The sequence below is a fragment of the Anopheles arabiensis genome, chromosome 3, assembly GCF_016920715.1.
Source record: "Anopheles arabiensis isolate DONGOLA chromosome 3, AaraD3, whole genome shotgun sequence".
NCBI classification, from domain to species: domain Eukaryota; kingdom Metazoa; phylum Arthropoda; class Insecta; order Diptera; family Culicidae; genus Anopheles; species Anopheles arabiensis.
This window is the reverse complement of record NC_053518.1, coordinates 44,149,078-44,171,013: the sequence shown is the minus strand read 5'-3', so window position 1 is coordinate 44,171,013 and position 21,936 is coordinate 44,149,078. Positions and strand designations below refer to the sequence as shown.

General features: G+C 39.7%; 1 protein-coding gene across 11 annotated transcripts in view; it reads left to right on the top strand.

Moving 5' to 3' along the window:
* LOC120902289 (probable G-protein coupled receptor 158) overlaps positions 1-21,936 on the top strand; it is a 63,007-nt gene that overhangs the window by 37,076 nt on the left and 3,995 nt on the right. For 4 of the 11 annotated variants that reach the window (XM_040310933.1, XM_040310930.1, XM_040310932.1 and 1 more), the window contains 5 exons: positions 5,983-6,411; positions 6,492-6,686; positions 15,593-15,777; positions 15,930-16,041; positions 17,996-18,016. In XM_040310933.1, coding sequence (XP_040166867.1) covers positions 5,983-6,411; positions 6,492-6,686; positions 15,593-15,777; positions 15,930-16,041; positions 17,996-18,016 — 942 coding nt within the window. The other 7 variants (XM_040310935.1, XM_040310937.1, XM_040310938.1 and 4 more) reach the window with 7 other exon arrangements.

The window sequence follows — 21,936 nt, the reverse complement described above, 5'->3', positions numbered from 1 at the left end:
AATAGAAAAGGTCCCCCAATAAAAATGCAGTGGAACGCCACACAACGAGTTTAAGCCGTTCCAATATCTTACTCGTTAAGCGGGAGACTCTTTTCCATAAACTTTGTATGAAAATTTAATCATAAATGTGTTGATATAAAGCTGTTAAACATATTCTGATAGACTTTTTTTAAAAATAAGCCAATATCATTACAATTAAAGCAAAGTTTAAGGTATATATTCTTAACCACGATTTTTTTAAATATATATTTCATTAGATTCATTGGAGTCAAATCTACAATGCACATAAAGTCATATGAAACACCGTATGATACAAAGTGGTAGTAGTTGGCAGATAATGCGTTGATAATCAGAAACATATCATATTATTTTTTTGATGATATTAAAAAATGTATCAGAAACACTAATTGTATTGCTCGTTATGCGAGATGTTACTCGTTAAAAGAGGTAACAATTTAGATTTGAATTTAGAGATTAGATGAGGGGTTTCACTGTTATAATAGAATAACAATAATACACCAATAACAATAACAGCACAATATATTAAGGAAATAAATATTTAACGTAACTTGTGAAGTATCTCACAACCTTCTATTACACCGATACAATTTTGGTTTGTTTGGAATGGGTTTGTTCGTCTCTTTTGCGTTTGACTCACATAATTGGCCTGTATGTTGATTGAATAATACCAAGAATATAATGTATGCATACAACAGTAACTTACTATGGTTAGTGCTACCTGAGACAGAGAATAAATGTTAAAATTTTAAACATCATTTAAACAATCTTTTAACAACAAAACTAACGTTAAATAACAAATTCCACTTGAACTGACAGTACGGATGTTATGTACACATATAATATATCAAATTTTCTCATTGATTTATCATACATTCTGCTTTCGTATTATGAGACCATTTACGAACAAAAGTTCCCCATAAATCGGCTATCGAAATACATCCATCTCGACATGAAATCCATCCGCAAATTGAGGCTTTTCCTTCCCGACGCTCATTCAAGGCCACACAGCCACACCACAGCAGCAGAGTGCCCATTCAATTCGAACAAAGTGCCATGACTAGCCGTTTCCGTGCATCAGTTACAATAATCAAGCAGAAAAGATCTGACCCTGTGATGAATTCCATAGCGGCTGTGTATCAGTAGCTGAGTAGCGCTTCAATCAACATTTTTAAGGAGTCTCACTTTCTATACCGATAGAAATGCGGTCAAATGTGGCACACACAAAAAATGAATATCCTGTAAGCCGCAATGTAGAGAAGAGAATACCCGAAATGGGAAACCAAGGAGTGCTAGGTGTGTGTTTGTGTGTGTGAGTGAAGGGTGGATAAACATTTGGAATCAAAAATAGTATAAGAAATAGCACCGAAAACATAATTTCAGCGGTATGTCAATAAACTTTAGTCGGCTGATGCCCGCCGAAGATTTACTTTTATCTACCTAAAAACGGCACACGTACAAAAGAGAAAATGTTGACTTTGCACACTGCTTCGCGCAACCCCTCTGCAGCCATCACGTAAAATCGAAGCTGCTTTTGTGAGCTTTACGAGAGAATGGAGTGGAAACTACGCAAGCGATATTTTTTATGCCATTCGAACGAACAATAACCTTTTTGGCTAGATCATTTTATAATTTTGTTCTCCCTTTTATGCTGAAATATTGCTAATACGTCTAAAAATGTTATTCTTCTACTTAGTATTGCAACCGTCGTTAAGGAACTGACATGCACAGCCTCACAAAACGCTCCGTTTGTGCTAGAAAGCTCAGTATATACAAGAATCCAGGATTGGGCATGTTGGTATGATTGTAAACCTACCGAACTAGGTTATAATTATGTGTAAAATCAATACTGATAGTGGCACTGTCACTCAACCAAACATTTAAAACCACATTAATTGCAGTTTTGATTACTTCACCGCAATAATCTTGCTCAATACCACAGAAACGCATCTGATTGCTCCTCAGGGAATCGTTTGTCCCCCCGGGTTCGCAAATACCTCATATCGCATTGTGGGCTGCCGTTGTCGCACCGACAAGCAGATTCAATTTGCGATTGATTTTACCACACCAAAGCAATGCCAATCCTCGTTGCAGTCATGCATCACCTAGCATTACAGGAGCCGTGAATAGCGTGTGAAACGGACGAATAAACACAACGGAACGAAAAGCGATAATGATGTCATTCTGCCAGTGATGAACGCAGGATGAACGACTGTACAACACCATCAACTAGCAAGATTTTTTCCGACAGAACAAACAATTCAAGAAATTCACCCATTATCTCCCACTATGGGGGTTATATTTCCGCTCCCATCTTCCTACCTTTAGACTAACAACTTTGCATTTTATTGCTTCCCAGTCGCAAAGATTTATTTCACAATACGCAGTCGCACGTTTGGTTTCTGGGTAGTGGCATTTTTGCCAGCTGGTTTAAGTTGACAAAGCTTTTATATTTCCGTTTTACTATCGCTGCTACCAGCATGCTGTCTCCTACGGTCATCTGTCGATATTTGAGTTCGTTGTTACAGAGACACACGTTAAGTTGATTGCTCAGAGTTGATTGCTTCACGCTGAACATGAGGAATTTCACAAGGAACACAAATTAGATCTACACACGCAAAGGCTTGTTAAAAAAATGTTTCAAAAACTACAAATGGTATTTGTTTTTATTCATAAGCTTCATCCTAAGATTAATTTGTACGCTCTCGAGCACGCACTGCGCCCCAGAAACTTTATGCTTAGAATTGAACGAGCGCGAACTTACAGAGGACCTCATGATCCATTTGTTTCAATGCATTGAATAAGTTCTACTGATTGTTTGACTTGATTGCTACTGTTTCCACGTTTGAATATTCATTAATCTGTTCTAAGATATAGCTAATAAGGTTACTTTTTTATTTTAAGGAATTGCACGCGCTACTCAATTGTCTTCATCAATCAATAAATATAAAAATCTCGTGTCACGGTGTTTATTGCCAGTACAAAGATTAATATTGTTGTTGTTGTTGTATACAGCACTTTGACGCACTAGCAGTTTACACTAGATGTAAAGTGCCTATCAGTTTACGATGTTGTCTCAAATATTCCATGTAACAAACATGGTAGGATTGCTGGGACAGCTAATCTTCTATAAATACAGGGGTTTGAATGATATTATTGATATATTATTAGGTAGACCAGGAATATCCTTATAACGATTGGTAGGACGTTCTTTTCATGAACGTCCTGGTATTACGGTTCACGTTCATATTTGTATGGCGGGAACGAACGACCTAGCGTACTAGGACGTTCTGTATTTCGACGGATAGGTCGTTATTTTGACCAACTCAGTACATTATGATTTATAAAGAATCGATGAACGTTGATTAGATGAACGTAGGTCATTCGTTCTTTAGGATTAATTGAATGAATCGTACAGTTCTGGTACTTGAGGCACAACTCTAGTTGACATATTCGGCGATACTATTGAGCTGCCAATTGTTTCGCCTAATTTATGTAATAAAACGAATACATACTTGGAAATTGGTGTAGTTAAAAAACAAGATATTACAGATTTCGATTCTTCAAAATTCGGTTATAAACAATGTATTGACAAATACTTAACTTTGATTCAGGATTTTTTTTCAGATCTGTATTGCAGGGAAATATAAATTCACGGAAATATGTGGGTGAAATAAAGTACGCTAACATTTGAAATTCCGCCGATTTCGAGGTACAGTCGTCAACGACTTTGAAAAATATTAGTTAGTTTTTGGCAAACATTTTGGAGAAATATATTGTTTACAATATCAAAAAATAACAGATAATCAAATTAATATAAATTATCGCTATGGTCAATTAGTATTGAAAAAACTTTTATGGTAGGTCATCAAGCGAACAAATAGAACAACAAATACAAATACAAATCATATGAAAATATGTATACCTGGGAAGGAGCAAAATCGCAAATCACAGACATGTGTGTTCTTAAAACAGTAGCAGTAGCAATGATTGGCCAATCCAATTCATATTACCATAAACATAATACCCTTAACGATCTATAATTCATATTTAAATCCTCAGAGTTCATAGTTAAATCATTGACTAGCAATCGAGGGGTCACAACAAGAGTCGCGATTTAAGAGCCACCGCAGTTGATGCATCATGTTGTACTATAACGACCTCTTGATGGTTCGGTTCGCAGGAGATGATTACTGAGCAATGATTTTTCTCCCAGCATGAGCACACATGCTTTTCAAAGAATCGTAATCCAGTTGCTTCCTCCCACGTTCCATTTATACGGAATTCCAAGAAGCTTAACAAAAATTAACTTTTAGACGTTATTTGCAGGAACATTATACAATCCGTTGTGAAAATGTGCCACATTTGAAAAATTTCGAACATTTTATTTTTTTCCATTTTGTTACATACATAGACGCTAAAATAAGTTTTGAAGAAAAATACAAGCACTGCCTGGTAAAAGCATAGGTTGATATGATCTGAATTCAAAAAGGATGACCATTCTTTCTGAATAATTATAACTTTTTCAAATCAAAAGAAAATACGTTCAATAACGTGAACTCAGACTCTTCAGAATAAAGATGTACACAACCGAGGACATGGATAGGATCACAGTGAGATTTTTCTATCATTTTCATTTTTATTAAATTCGGTTTGTAAATTTTCTCGATAACTTTGAAACTACTGCAAAGAAAATCTCAAATAATTAACTGATCCGTTTTGCTACCAGGAACTGTGCACGTAATGGCTTATGGACAAGGGAAAAAAATGTTCAAAAGAACCCCTAACTTCATATGAAACTGTCATAATAACAGTATATAAAAAAAAACAATACACCTTATTTTAGAAGCTCTAATACTTTTGGCACACTTTAAGGACTCTTTCGCACGGCAAGTGGCGATTATGGCGCGCTGGTGATATAATTGTCAATTGAGTGGATTTTCTGTGACAGAAAGTGGATTCTATGGCACCCTTATCGGACAGGCCCAACAGGAGTTTATATCATCCATTGGAATACCATCATATAACTGGAATTCATTATCCCGGCCTTAACAGCGGTCGCCTCCATCTTGCCTATCCCTCGATCCTTGTGGACTGCCTAAAAAGACTTTACCGACTTTACTGAGCCTGACGTGCTTGATGCGCTGCACGACATTGAGATCTCCACATAGCTCATATAGTTTGTCGTTGTTTTTTTTTTCTTTTACATATACGGGGCCAAAAATCATCTTCGTCACGAACGCGACGAAGAGACTTTCGTCATAAAAAAAAAAAAAATTATTAGAAAATAAAAGAATGGTTTAATTGGTTTAATCGTAGCTACATTTCGAGTTGATATTCTTTAGTATATTTGATTGTAATTATTAATTATAATTCTTGAGAATATGGGCATCTAAAAATGAGAATAATAAATCTTTAGAAGATATGTTTACATACGACATTTTCGAAAGAGATGAAATTAAATATCTACAAAATATCTTGTTATATGTACTAGTTATATATCTTTTTAAGTACAGAAACACAACAACTTTATGATACAATCCTAACATGCTCTATTAAGATCAAATGATTTGCGTACCAATTGATTGTTGATTGCTGGCAATAAAGAACTTTCAACTACATACAACATACCATTGTATGTTTTTACCTAAGTTATTAAAAACTATTAGATACATTCAGTAAAACCTTATATTAATGCATTACGTTACTTACGTTTTAGAATATTTCATATACATATCCAATATACATTTATGAGTAACACAGTGTTCGAAATAAAACATGTCTCTATTATAAGTATTGTTAAAAAGCATACCGTATAAAGACTTCATTAATTAGCCTTAATACGTGCATTTTTTTAATTTTATTTTGGAATAATTTTATTTTCTATCAAACTGATTCTTAATAGCCATGTTATTACAAGTTTCAATTCATTACTTGAAATAATTTTTCTTTTCGCTTCTGCAGGTTGCGCTACACTTCCTGCAGGCATCGACTGTGCGTTGCCTGCTGGAGCCGTGGTGTCGCGAGCTGGGCTTCATCATCTGCTACGGTGCTATCGTGCTCAAGCTGTACCGTCACCTGGTGGAGTTCCGCACCAGAAAAGCTCATCGATGGGTTGTGAGAGATCTCGATCTACTGCGCTACCTGTGCGCCATGATCGTCGCGGTGCTGTGCTATCTGGCCGCCTTTACCGCGACCAGTCTCGACTTTTTACAGTACAGCGAGCTGGTGTGGCAGATGGACCAACCGCAGTCGATGGACGCCGAGCAGGTCGCGTCCAATATGTGTCGCCCACTTCGCTGGGACTACGTAACCGAGGCCGGCGAGCTGCTAATACTCGGCTTCGGTCTACAGCTAGCCATCGCCAGCCGCAACGCAAACACACAATTTCGGGTAAGTTTATACACGCTTAACTGTGTTCATTTGCGATAAAATCATATTTTCCTGTTGTTCTTTTCATTCTCCATGAACAGGAGCGACAGTTTTTAGTAGCCTCCATACTGATCGAGTTTCTCGTCTCGTCCACGTTCTACATACTGCGCTTCTGGTATTTGGAGGAGTTTAATCCGTCTACACTGTTCTTAGCGCTGTTTGTGCGCTCGCAGCTGACCAACACCGTGACGTTGGGTTTGATTTTTCTGCCCAAACTCTGGTACCAGCATAAACAGGTAAATGTCGGAGGGTGAACTCCCTTTTCCTGGCCCCCATTTCCATCCTTCTCCTTCCTAGCCCAGCCCGGTCCATTCCGAAACCCCTTCCATCCCTGTTCACAGAGGAAAAGTTACAAATTCCACCATCGATCGAGACGCTTTGTGTAAATTTTCCCCTACAACTGCAATTGGACAAATGTTTTGTAAAGTTATCACCCCCGTCTGTATTGGAACACACAGTCAAATTAGTAGCTTCAGGAAACATCCTACAATCGGATCCGTATGCTCAAAAAGCGAATACTTCTCCTCCCAATATCGGCCAAACCCCTTTGTTTTTATCCCACAAGACCAAACACACCAACATGTCCTGCGACTACCCGCTTTTCATCCAACCCATCCAACCCATCTGCCCCTTCTTAATGCTGCCCTCGCCTATGCCTATGCGCCACACAAACACCGCCTAATGAAAAAGCCAAGGGAACCAATCTGCGCTAGCACGCTGCGTGTACTTTCCGTTAACAAATAACTATGTTGTTCAATATATTCGTCCCACCTTTTTGCCGTGACTGTTTTTGTGAGTGTCATCCATAACCGTGCACTCAGTATCTGTGCGGATTGTGTCTGCGTCTGTGTAGCATTGTGTCTGTAAATATGTTTCACTCCCGCCAAGACATTGACATCAATATTTTGTCACCTTTTTTAACATTCATTCACACATTTTGTTTTTACATTTGTTCTGACATGTGCGTGCTATTTTAGTTTTGTTCTTTTAATTCTCTAAAGCATTGAAATTGATCAACAAAAATTTCTTTATTATTTTCACTCGTTTTGCACACCGAACCATAAACAAGCTCATTCATCTTATGAGTTTCCACAAGTCCCCCAGCCCAACGACGCAAGGCAGCTTGGCTGAGCAGCTTTCGTTTGCCAATTATTTACTCCACGATCTGCACACTGGCTAGCTAATTATTTTAACATTAGCCAAGCGAAACCGTCGGCTAATAAATAGAGGTGCTTCTTCACTACGCCCAAAAAAAGGGAAAACGTTATGTCATCGAAATTTACTTTCATTCTCCTCAAAAAAAAAAGAAAAGCAAAAGGAATAATAATAATCACCACCCTGTACCCCCGAAGGGTATAATGTTTTCCAGCTTAAGTAAAGATAAGATGCCGGTGTTAATTCTTCCGTACCTTTTCCGCGTAGCATCTCCACCGACTCCGTTCTGGTCGTCGAGTGTTTTTGTTTTACTTTTTGCTTTCCTACTTGCGCAATGATTTAGCAATTTTTACTCCCGTTTGCTGTTTTGCTGACACATTTTTTTTATCAACTACGACGCGTAAAATGCCCACCGGCCTGATTTTCTTACAAAATGTGCCATTTTCTTCATAGACAATAACCTTGCGTATTTTAAAATGAACCGATTTTGGTCGGGAAATGTGGGGTGAAGGAAGAGAATACATGGCAGAGGTTCTTCTTTTCACGAGCTTCTTCCCACCGTCAATCAGATGAGAATGGTGGTACAGGAGGTGGTAGGCATTAACCCAACACAGACTGCTTTCTTATCTCGTCATCATCATCGCATGCTTCCTTTTACCATCTGTCAACCTGTTTTTTAGAGGATGGGGCAGTGGGGAGCTCTGCGTGGCATGGGACGGACGCTATGGGCTTGAATGAAAAACAAATTGAACCACTTATTTACAAAATGTCCCCACCCGTTGTCCCTCCCCGGGCGACGCTCATGAGGCTTTTCTCACACAAGAAAGATGGCGCCAACGACGGTGGCATCACCGTCGGTCGTCGGTTGTTTACTGAAACGATGTCAAAGGCAGGATGTTGTTTTTGATTCATCGTTATCAAGATAGCGTGGCTTCGGTGGAAAATAAACTCACACCCATAAAATGAGCCGCGCTGCTCCTCAGCCAAATGAGCGCACTGAACTAGCGGTACGTCTTGGATCGAAGCTTAAAGCTGCTCCACTGTCTCATTATCCGAACAGACCGAAGTGCGTAGAATCGAAAATGTGAACAATCGTATGTGTGTCTTTTTTCCTACGCTCGACCGCTACATGTTGTTTGCCAATTACTAAACATGCTCCAGCTAGAGTACCTTCGCGTCGTTTCGAGAAGCGCTAATGTTGACATACGCCCTTCTTTTCGGAAGTGAGCACGCGAGCAGCAGCTTCCCGCATCGTCGGTGCAATTGAGCGAAATTGATTGCGTGTTTATTCGACTGAAACAATCTAAACGCGGCTGCTCCGCGGCCTTCGGTTTTTCCAACTGGATGACACGCGGAAGAGAGTTAATGCAAACACATATATACATACACACACACACACACATTGGCTCATGCTTGATTGGTTTGCTTTGGTGTGTCCCATTCCTTCAGAGGCGGCCAAATTGATGGCACCGTACAACAGATTCAAGCTAAAGGTGTTTGGTTTTAATTATGTCGCTCAAACAATTTAAAGTTCACTTCCACTTCACAGCGCATTAAACGATCCACCTTATTGTTGGTCGAAGCTTAAGCACTGTTTAAGCTAGAACGATCCTCAGACCTGAATCTCCGAGATTGGAAAGGTCCTAAGACAATTGTTGGATTTGGAGATTTATAAGTTTATCAATTTATAGAACATTTGCTCCTATGGCACATCGAAAGGACGATGAGCAGTGCCATGGGTAGTGCACCAGAGGTGGATCCATGTTTCTCAAACAAATGTGCATCCGCTTCTAACAATTCTGAAGTATTAATTTATTTAACTAGTTGAGGATGATTGATGATGAATAGATCCGTGAATGTTTGGATCTTCATATAAAGCAAACACTCGAACTTTCAATTATTATATCGTAGGAAACTTTATTGATTTAATCAATCTTTAGAGAATGTCTTTCAGTCCTAAATTATTTTCCATCTAGGCATATTATGATTGCATTAAATTATGAGAAGTTTTTTTCGATAAAGACAAAGGATAAATCTAAGTCATTGAAGGCAATAGTTCAGGTTTGATGAAATGCAAACAAATTATACAATTAAGTCCTTTCAGCTTCTTATTCTTCTTCTACTTCTGCTTGGGGTCATCTTTTCCCGCGATTCACCACAGAATTTTGTTTGTTTTTCGATGCATAATTCAAGTAACTTTGATCATTTCGGTAAAGGCTATATATACATACCAAGACCGACGCAAGATTCAATGATAAACCACGCGGGGTTTTTTCGTTAAAAACATGTATGTTTATGCAACTGAAAATGCATTTCAATGTATTTACAAAGTTTTCATACTTATTTCAATGTCACAACAGTACCAAGCATTTCAGAACAATTGGCAAGAGCGTATAACAAACATTCTTTGATCCATAAGAAACCTTTCCGGAACGATGCTTATCCATCATTATGCGTCAAGCGTTCGAAAAAGTTAGCCCAGAGTACTTATCCTCTCCTTTTCGACACTCCCCTCTTCTTCACTCAACCGTAAAAATGTATCGAATCAATGGTAGCAGCGGTAAAACGGTTTCCTGTAAAAGTTTACCCTTCCTTTACCCGATACCATTGCAACCGGAAGCGGAAGTTTTGCTAATGTCAGCCCCAAGAAACATCACGCCAATTTCTTCCAAACTGACATTACTAAATGCAAGTAAGAAAGGACAAACACGAAACAAAGTGACAGCATGCCCCATGTCTTGCAAAACTCTCTTCCAAATTACAGAACTACGTTCTGCCCATTCTCTGCATGCACTCCAAATCTGTGAGTGCTACTGTCTTACGCTTCGGTGCACACTACCATCGGAAGCACGCTCCGTTGTAGCTCGCAAACAGTGCACACGTGCACGGGCTCTTGCACTTTACTCAGGAAAGCGTACGACCCAAAATTGGATCTTTATTATCCGCTTGCTTCATCGCCTGCGACCCATCGCCCTAGGGGACGATAATCCAGGATAAATGTGTAATTTAACACTTTACACCCATTCCTCTCCCGAGCCGCAGGATGCGCCAGTCGCCAGTTTCAAGTTTACAGCTTCCCCAGTGAAAACGAAGCTTGGACGGACTTTCAAATTACGTCAGAAACTGCCAAACCAGCGTTCGTTTCTAGGGGCCGACAACTTCCAACAAACACACTTATCCCGTGAACCACGCGGCCGTCCGACGGAAATTCGGTACACGGTGTGATTTTCCGCAGTTCGAGCAAGCATCGTGCGGAATATATATATGTGTGTGTGTGTGTGTGTGTTAGCGGAAGTTGAAGTTGGAAGGAACCCCTTGCTCGAGTATCTCCGGACTTTATTAAATTACATAAATCATGAGAGGAAAATTCAATCGAAGGGACATTTCTCATGGTTGCGCTTTTCGCGCAAAATGGATGACGCGTGGTGACGTTTCCCCTTGCGTATGTGCAGAGGCAGCAAAGGCAGACGCAGAACTCACCGGTAACCACCGGCTACACGTACACGGATTCCATGAAAGATTTGATGCTCACGAACAAGCCAAAAAAAAGCTACAACCGGCACCGTCACACAAAATCTTCCACCGAGCCCAATGGTCGGGAAGGGGATACAGAGAGAGAAAAGATGTTACTCCTGCGAATCCTAATCAAATTTTCATGACAATAAACTTTGTACTGTTGCGTTGGTTCTTTAAACGAGAGCCACCGAAAAGTTAGTCACGTAACAATCTTGAACGCGCTCCAGAAAGCTTGTTGCACGTAAACGTGGCGAAAAGTTAAAATGAAAAGGCACACTGTAAAACATGAAAGATACGCAGACGACACAGCTTTTCCACCGCCTTCTATTTGGTGCGTAGCAGCGCAGGCGTGTATATGTGTGCCTGCGTGTGTCTGTGTCTGTGTTTGTGTGTGTGTGTGTGTCTGTGTGTATGTATATATGTATGTGTGGTTCGAACTTTGTCTCCGCAGGTGTTGTTACTTGACTACTTGGATATTGAAGCATATTGAGGTGCCTCATCTCATTAAATATCGCTACTATCTCCCTAGTTTCCTTAGCTCGTCACGTCCGTTGCACTCTTTAAGCGGGAGGCAAATGAAAGAGTTTTCATTCTCGCTGCTCTCAAACACCTTAAATAAAGTGTACTGACAAGGTGCGACGTGCTTCGGTGAGAATGTTTTTGGCATAATCCACTAGAAGACAGAACATGGGAAGTAGTGAATGATAGTATGGTGAGTTAGAGTGAGAGCTAAGAAAACGAGTGATAAAAATGGTTTAGGGTTGAGATGGTATTCGGCTAAAAATATTGTAAAATCAAGGATTTTTTGCTATTTTGTAAAAATTTAGAACTGATGTTCTAACATTAGGTCATATAATACGCACTTTAAGTACCAAGGGGCGGTCCCATGGTAAAATCGTCAACTCGAACGATTCAATAACATGCCCATCATGGGTTCAAGCCTAGAATGGACCGTTCCCCCATAGCAAGGATTGACTATCTGGCTGCGTGGTACTTAATACAGTCTCGAAAGCCTGTATAGGCCGGTATATCCGCGTAGGACGTTACGCGAAATAGAAGTACCAATGCGTAGGATATTGACTAACTTTTTTCTTCTATTTCTCATAACAACCTACACGGTCATACCGACCCATTCAGACTACTCAGGGACAGTCCATACGGGGATTGAATGCCCATGAAGTGCATGCTATTATGAATCATGCCCATGAAGTCGTGCTGTTTGACAACTGTACCACGATATCACTCCTTTGACGATATTGACTAAAATGAATGATTAATTCTAATTTTTCAACTTTAGCTTCATATTGGTCATTATTGGAAAGCCACGTGGACATTTTGTCCAAGAGAAGCTGTCAGACTTTCAGTGAGCCTCATAAATGTCATACTCTTTCTTACATGTATACATGGTTTTCCGAGATTTGTCAAGTAATCGGACTGATGAGCATAGCTAAAGAGAGTTCTCAACGATGTTGAAGATTTTTTTCGATAAATAGTCTAAGAAACTGTCCAGTAAGTTTCAAAGACAAAAGATAGATAAAAATATGAGCTGTGTAACCTTTGCCGATCTAATTTATAGCGCAACGTAAACAAACCATAGCATAATATTATTTCCATTGATAAGGAAAAAAACATTATTTGACACACCCAAATTACTAAGCTACTAAGTCACAAATTTATTACATCGTTTTATAATGAGAGCAGCGTTCTTAAGAATTCTCCAACCCACTCATCTAATAGTCATACAGCCTCACTCCTACCACTCACGCACAGTTTATTTACTATTTGTGCGCTTACAATTCCTGTCCTCATCGTCTACCTTCCCCTGCTATGGCTACGGGAAAGTTAACACGCCTTCAAAATGAAGGTAGCTCTACAACCTGTCTTGCAGACATTGCTTGTGGACAGCGCGCCCCGGTGTAGAAGCGAGCATCCTGTGTAGCGACTGTTTTAACTTTCACTGTTTACTATCCTTACAATCTTGTGCAAAGTTTAGGCACCAGTAGGCAAATGTTTTCCTTTCAGCTAATCCTTTCCTACCATTTACGCCGTTTCTGTACGGGATATCTTATTCTGTGCCCTAGGAAACGCGGTTTCATAGTTTGCATAATCGTACAAGATCATTATCTTTCCCTCGAAGAGAGAGTGTGTGTGTGAGAGAGGGAGAGAGAGAGAGAGAAAGAGAGAGACAGGTAGACGGTACAACAATCGCTTCCCTTAGAAACGGTATGTGCAGTTGTCATGCATCACAACTGATATGCTTTTCTTATTCAATACTACACAAGAGCGGCTTAACCGTACGACCATGCAAATACAGCACAATTCATACATATAAACCGTTTATAATTCATGCGTAAAGATATTTTGTTCGCCAACTACTTGAGATGAGCTTAGGTATGATTCAAATATCTATACGATGAGCTTTATCGCGCATTCGATGTCAAAGCTTTACTTCCCGTAGCGTACCGAGAACTAATAGGTAATCGACTCCTATACAGGATGGCATCCTAAAAGTGATGCACTTTCTTTATGTCATAAAATTTAAATCAGATTTTATTTATCTGAGGAATCGATGTCAATAACATGCCAAGGTAGTCTAATTACATACATTGTAGTTAGTTGATATCGGTTACGTGATATTGGCCCGTAAAAACTTTTCAAAGTCATTGTAAGCCTCGCGCACATCTTCATTCGGCATTTGATCCCAAATCTGCACCAAACGATTCTTGAATTTGTCGTAGCTCCAATGCTTAATGTTTTCGAAATTTCCAGACTTGTATCCCCAAATTCTGAATGTCAATGATGATTTTAAAGCGTTAAAATAATCTGATTAATAATCAGATTAAGAGTATAAACATATTGTAAATACTTTAATTTTTTATCTCATTCTTAATACCATTTGTTGACATAGTCCTTCTCACGGCCCTTAAGCTTAATATGTCTGACAGTCAATCTTTCAATTTGAAACTTATGCGGATGTACTTGTATTCAAAGCATAAAAAACGTTTAAAGAATCATTATATAAAAAAATATATTGAAAACTTCGGGAACCCATTTGTTAAAAAAAATGTTGGTAGAAATAGGAATTTCCGAAGTTGCTATATTTCGGTGATATTTACTCAAAAATACCCTTTGAAACTTACAAACTTATATATTTTGAGTAATAAGTAGATCAAAACTACGCAATGAGAAGAACGCGATATTCTTCACTATATACTCACAACTATTTGTGAAAAATTAATGCTTTGTATCTTAAAACTGATCTGTAGAGTTCACGAATTTCTTCAATTTGATTTTCTAAGAACAGTGTATGAAAAATTTAGCACTATCATTAAAAAATGATACCATACCATATTATAAATGCAAAGCACCTAAAACATTGCGCTTGAACGATTCATCTGTCCAACTATAGGAGTTGCTTCAGGCTTTATACATTTAAAATAAAAGGTGAAAGCAATATGCGTAAAACTACCCGTAATGAGAACTAGAGTGGAACTGTTAAACATTATACAGCCATTAGGAAAATCTTCCAAACTCATCCTATTACCACACATTCATCTTAGTTGAACTGTATCAATTGTTAAACCAGTCGTCTGTCACACATACTCCGAGACACACACACATACACACATTATCTCTACCGACCTGTATTTCTCTATTGAATGTATCTATAGTGTCCTACTCGCTCTAACACTATCTGAATCTGTATCTGTACTAATCTTTCAACATTGGAGCCAATGTTCGCTCAAAGATCGCTCAAAATTTCTTCAATCGTAGAGCAATGAATACAAACTTCATTTCATTTGTCAGACAAATCTCTGTATGTTTGTTGTTTGATGTTCTTTCGATGTGTGTATGTGTTTTCCTTCTATTTCCTTGTTAATTCCTCGTGAACAGCTGCCGCGCGACAACCAAATGCATTCAAGCATTCGCACTACCATTAAGAGCCGCATTAAGCAGTAACACAGTTTTGAACTTCCTTGAAAAAGATACGCGCCAAAACTCTCAATTCACGTTTGTTTGTCGATTCATCCATCGTCTCTGTATTGCTACTATCTGTGCCGTATCATCTGTTTCCAGTTTGTATAGTAACAAACGCTATGCATTCACTGTGTTTCCTATCATTTTCCCTTCGAATAGGATCCTTCTTCCTTCCCTTTTTCTCTCTTTCTCTCTTTCTCTCGGTCTCCTTTCTTACTCTCCCATACTCTTTACCTATCCTGTTGGGATCTATTGATGTTGTTCGTTGTATCATTCTGTTTGAATCCAAGTAGCTTTGGTTCGATTGTGTTCTGTTCTGTATCCCCGCTCTCGGGGTCATTATTAAGCGTACGCCGCGAGAGGTTGGAATCTCTCTTCCTCCCGTTGTGTACGTCTATGTCCGTTTGTGTGCGTGTTTTTTGTTTGTTTTGTTGTTCTTTTTGGATGTTCCGTGTGTGTGTTGTTGTTGTTGTTGCATCGTCATAGCTTGCAGGTTCGTTCCCTTGCCCATGACGTATCATTCCGCTTACCTGTGGATGCTTTCAAGGGTGCACATGAGAGTACACACCATGGCGGGGCGCTCGGCACATACGCTGGCATCTGCATGGGTGACCCGGAGGTCGGCGACGTCACAATATCGGAGATGAGTCCCGAGGACATCAGAGCCGAGCTGAAAAGGTAAGTTTGTGTGGATGTGTGTGTGCGTGCGAATCGCGGTTCCGCGCTTCAAACTCTTCTGTCCATCTTCTCTAATGGTTTCCTTTATTTTCTGCTTCTTCTCTTTCCTATCTTTCTGGCCGGTTCCACAAACAACAACAAAACAACAACAGACTGTACACACAACTAGAATATTTAAAAAATAAAACCCTTCGCCAAGACAATCCCCACATAAGCAAGCGAAGAGGAGGCAGAAAGGTGGCCCATCGAAGATTCTCACTCCAGGTAAGAGACGAAACTTCCGGTTGCAAACACACCAAAGCAAAAAAATGCAATCAAAGCGGGAGGGCAGGGACAATAAACTGTCCCTTATTTTTCTTATACCACCCTTGTTGGTTGGATGCTTTGTAGGAAGTAACGAATTTTGGAAACGCTTTTTATTCATTATACTGCAGACAAACACACACGGACACTGAGTGAAAAGGGTATAGATCATGTGCATTGTTTTTTTATCTCACAATCATAACACGAATGTAGTAATTATATGAACAATCTAGACGCTCAAATAAGCTTCAGTAGGAGAGCAGTTCACAATTTACCGCAAGTAATGGAGGCGCCTGGTCGTTTGTACTATTCAATGGCTTATTATCAGCATTTTGCGTTGGTCTTGTTTCGTCTGCTAACGCTCTATCGAATTTCATTTAATACTCAAAGCTTTTGAAATGTACTATGCAGGTCCAGTTTACTCCACATGCTATCATTTAACTATGTTCATCATCTTCCGTTTCAAAAAATGCCTTCAAATTAGATATCACGTTATGACATCAATTGGTCAAACCTTCCCCCCCTTTCTCATACATGCAAAACAATGTACAACATGTATAGTAGATGTATCGTTTAAATGTATGTCTAGCTACCATCAGCTCCAGCTATTCCATTAAATCCCAAAAACCCATTTGGTGTGTGTGGCTGTTTGTTTCCACTGCATTAAACAATGATCACAGTACAAAGTAACAGTAAATTTGGGCGTTCTTTCCCCTATTGAGTGTAGCTCGTGATTGATACGAACAGTTGCAACAGTTTTCCAGACCATTTCGGACCCGATATAAATACCTTTTCCAGTTCCGATGTGTACATCCCCCAACAAAGCTTTCCAAATCCGTGTACTTCCTCAATGCTTTGTATCACAACCGATACTCTCCATCTACAGAGAAAGGGATCATCTTGATGGTTTTAATCGATTTTTCCTTTTTTAAGTACGTTTCTCTCTTTCTCAATTCTTTTGTTCGTTCTACCATCAATCGGGCAGTAGTTTTCATGAAAACAGTTTGATTATTATTGCTTTTTGAATTTGCAGTTTACCTTTACCATAATGTTGAACCTTTTTCTGCAGTAATGAGTTGGTTTTGTTCTTGATTGTGAATTTATCTACTGATCGTACGTCCTTTTTGCATTGTTTGGAGCGATTGTTTTTGGGGTAGATTTTAAATCATGCGTGAATGAATCGAACAAAAATTGCAATTAACTGAAGTGAAAAAGTATGATATAATTTAAATGATTTAACATGAAAAGCATTTTGCGCAGCCGTTTGTTCATTCCGCATTGATATTAGGTAGAATTGCAACTGTATCTCCTTATCTATCAACTAACCAAACTAATTCACATTTAACTGGTTGTTTTGTATCTCTTTTCTCTCTCTCTCTCTCTCTTTCTCTCTCTTTCTCTCTCTTTTCTCTTCTTAAACGTTCCCGTCGTATTGTATTGAAATGTTGTTGGAAAATGTGTACCCCTAACTATGTTTTATCCCTAACCTAACATAACATAAAAAAAACAACAATGCAACTCATGTTCACCGATTGACCTATACTATCTTACCACTCAACTTCACTAAACATTATATACTAAAACTTACATCCCCTTCATGAAACTCATTCTTGGTCCACCATACAAACCATGCGTTTCTGTAACACTCTTCTATCTGTATCTACTTCCTCGACGTACTGACGTACAACACCACGCATTCCAAAACTGATCGTGCATCCCTAACTCTACTACAAATGCTAAACATTGATGGTATTCCTAATCTCTTCACAACAAAACAAAAATCATCGCGAAAAATGCATACCATTGTCCCACCTCGATTGGCACCGACGTTTGGACTAAACAAACCCGGCACGGAACAAATTTTCAATGAATGATAAAACAATTATTAAATCAACCCTTCCTACTCCAACTTCAGAAAAAAGGAAGCCGAGAAAAGGTAATTTTTGAATTCACTTAATTACAACCACAAAATAGCGGTATAATTTGAGGGAGTCCCAGTCATCCAACAGTTTGTCCTTTTTTTTAGTAAAAACGTTCATTTGTGTATAAAGTGTTCTACAAACAGTTGGAATGTCTGGATTGAATTAATCCTAGATTCTTGTGCATTTTATATGATCAACTATTACAAATATTAAAAAAAACCTTCTATGTTTGGGTTTTGCGTATGATGCACACCAACCACAAGCCCATACAAAAGGCGGCCCGTTTGCGCTATGGGCTATGGGTGGAATGATTATTCTACGCACTGGAAGACGAAATCTAATCTTGCTTTGCATATAGATTAGAAAATTCGTGTGAAAAATTCATACGCTCTTGTACCATTTCAATGCCGACGTCCGCCCGTCCGATCGGGTTATCGAAGGAGAGCACAGCCAAACACAACTAGTGGGAAAGCTTTCGGGCTTGGTCCTTTGGCAACACAGCTACGAAACTCACGGGTAGTTTCCACCAAATATTGATGTTAAATTTTGGCTACACATCGCATGTTTTGCTTCAATTTTTGATAAGTCTAGTTGGATCGGCATTAAACCGAAGCTTTCGTTTCACCGATAAATGGTATCCATCGGGGCGTTCAATCTAACGAGCGCTCTGTGCGCTGGCTTGCAAGAATCGCTTTTCCATCACCCAAACCGAGGTGAAGTAATTCAATAAAGTTGTTTTTATTTTCAACATACGGATTTGGAACAGCATGGTACAGCCGGGAAGATGGAATCACTCTTAATCTGCACAATGTTGCTGGCAAATTCAGTATAAGGGAGCCACCAGCAATCCGGCACGTACATAACCGTCGTCCCTGGTTGAAGCATGTCACCTCTTCAGGAAGACATCTCAAACAATTGGTTCTTGTTTCCCTTCTTTCACTTTAATTTTACTCCATTTACTACCACCTAACTGACTTGACTTTGACACTCGGATTTCTTGCTCCATTTTTTCCCCCTCAACGGATTGTTACGGCGTGTCGGTGTAGTCGGGATGGCGCATATTTCACATTCCACCCATTCCCAAAGACTTCTCCGATACACCGGTGGAATTAATATTGACAACCTTATCCGGTAATCGTCACCCGATCGATTCACTTTGCGCTAGTGCCCCAAGTCGGGCCCTGGTTTGCCACCTGAACAACAATGCCATGATTCTGTCTGTGGAGTCGTTTTCGAGTACCTTCCACGTACCGCGTTCAAAGCCTGTGCGCACCAACCTGTCAACGACACCATTATATGTGTGAGTGAATCCTTGAAAGCGGGCTGGTGGGAGGGAGAATCTTTTCGTTTGCTGGTGTCTAAAGCTGAAGCACTTGAAACTGGCACGATCGTGCTCACAATTGACAATTAGTAGTGCGTAGCTGTCAAACGAAACCAAGCACTCGAGCACACTACTATTCCCTCGACCCACCATACTTTCCTCCCATTAACCTTTGCAATCCTTCAGTGTGGTAGGTGCCATTTTTCATCGATGCTCGAGCACGTTCCACATAGGTGGGGGGATGGGCACAGTCCCACAAACCCGCACTTTATCACCCGGTTCCGATTGAGCGCAAGATCGATGGATGCTTCTCCACTTCGTGTTTGCGAAATAACGTTGCGCAGAAATTTATAGGCATTCCATTGTTGACCTCAATTATTTATATGCTTTTTTTGTGCTTCGTCTCTCCGTTAGTCTCTCACAAAACCCTGGGCCCCATAAAAATGGGGGAAAAGGGAACACCAAGGGAAACGAAGGGATGAACGTAGATGATAGAGGCGTGATGTTTTGTCGGGAAGACAAAAGGGCACAGGAAATTGATTGAGTAATTCATGTGCTCTTTTACGCTGTCCATTACATCTTTACGGTGGTGATAGTGAGCGAAAAGCTCTACCTCAGGACCATCCATCCATCCATCCATCCATCCAGTGAAGCTAGGGCAGCGGACTTTGCGAAAGACGCTATATTTCTTTCCATGCTCGTTACAATCAATAATTTCAATCAAATTAATTTCCTAGCTTAAAAGATGGCTCCAACTGTGCACACCCATTCACAATTGGGCAGCCCTAACTTTAAAGAGCTTTTACAGGCGATTATGAAAGTTTTCAGTGTTTCAGAGCTTTGATTGATTGCTCTTGTTTGTGGACATTTTTCCTTTTCAATTTGACGGAAAATGGATGTTGCATTTGTCGGTTTTAATTTAACTATTTTGTTATGATAAATAAGAGAAGATTTACCTTTGTAATTAATATTCTGTTTATTTATTACATGACTCGTAATTGGCAATAAAATAAATGATATCGATAGTTAGTTAGTTAGATAGCTAGTTAGTTAGTTTTACTTCCATTATTAAATGTAACTATTTATGTACAATAGTCCAATACTATAGTACGTTCAAAAGACTTGCGCGTTAATGGATACGAATCTCTATTCTTTCCTCATTGACTTATGCTATGCTTAATAGCAACCTTGGTCAGTGTAACTAAATAGATGTGTATAAAGTGCATAATTTAGAAACAATTAGATTAAGGAGAAAAATATTATTGGAAATAAAATCCCCTTATCTTATCTCTTATCTCAACACAAGATTGAGAAGGACAGAAGCATCTTTGCGATAATATTACTCTAAATTAGGTCTTTACCATGCGGCAGATCTTTGAGAAGATGGCTGAATACAGACACAACAAATATCATCTTTTCATTGACTTCAAAGTCGCATATGATAGAATAGCCAGGGTAAAACTATACGACGCTATGAGCTCTTTTGGAATCCTGGCCCAACTGATAAGGCTAGTTAGAATGATTATGACCAACGTCACTTGCTAGGTGAGGGTGAATGGAAAAGTCTCAGGACATTTTGCCACCACCAAAGGTCTGCGCCAGGGGGACGGGCTTGTCTGTCTCCTATTTAATGGGAACCATATTCTATAAGTCAACCCAGATCCTGGCATACGCTGATGATATAGACATCATTGGTCTGCGGTTCTCCTATGTAGCAGAAGCCTGGATCGAGCCAAGGGATCGAGCAGGTGGCAGAGAGCCTCGGATTGCAGATAAACGAGGCAAAGACCAAACTGATTATGTAAACAACAACGGTCCTACTAATAAATAATCCAAACCAACGTAGGCGTGACATACAGATAGGTGAGCGCACTTTTGAAGTCGTCACAGAATTCACCTATCTTGGGTCAAAGGTCAGCAACGGCAATAGCATGGTAACAAAGTTGCGCGCAAGGATGCTGTCTGCCAACCGGTCATTCTACAAGCTGAACAATCAGTTCACCTCAAAGAACCTGTCGCGACGGACGAAGTTGGGACTTATAGTACCTATATAGTACCAGTACTCACATACGCCTCTGAGACATGGACACTGTCCAAATCTGACCGTCTTAGCCGCGTTCGAAAGGAAGATGCTCAGAAGGATACTTGGCCACTTATGTGATACGAAACCTCACTGTCGTATCAAGTTCGCCAGGCTCCGGTGCGCTGGCCATGTTGTATACATGGAAACGGACGACCCAGCCCGTAAAGTCTTTTTAGGTCGTCCACAATGACAGAGGTGTGGTAGGCCCAAATTAATTTGGTACAAGATGTCGTGGAGGCGTCCGCCATTAAGGCCGGGATAACGGACTGGCAGACGAAGGCGCCGAATAAGTAAGTAAGTAAGGTTTTGAGGAAACTAAAAGTGTACGAGCAAGTAGTGGTATCGGACGCCATTCAAATGAATTCACCAAGTTATATACACATCCAAGACCACCAACATAGTTCCACGAAGGATAAACGGGTCCTTATTTCAACGAATACAACGGTAGACCCTAGACATCCTAATATATCGGGATAAAGCCACTTACAATCATCAATGAGTGAATCTCGTTGATTCCCAAACTGAGTGCA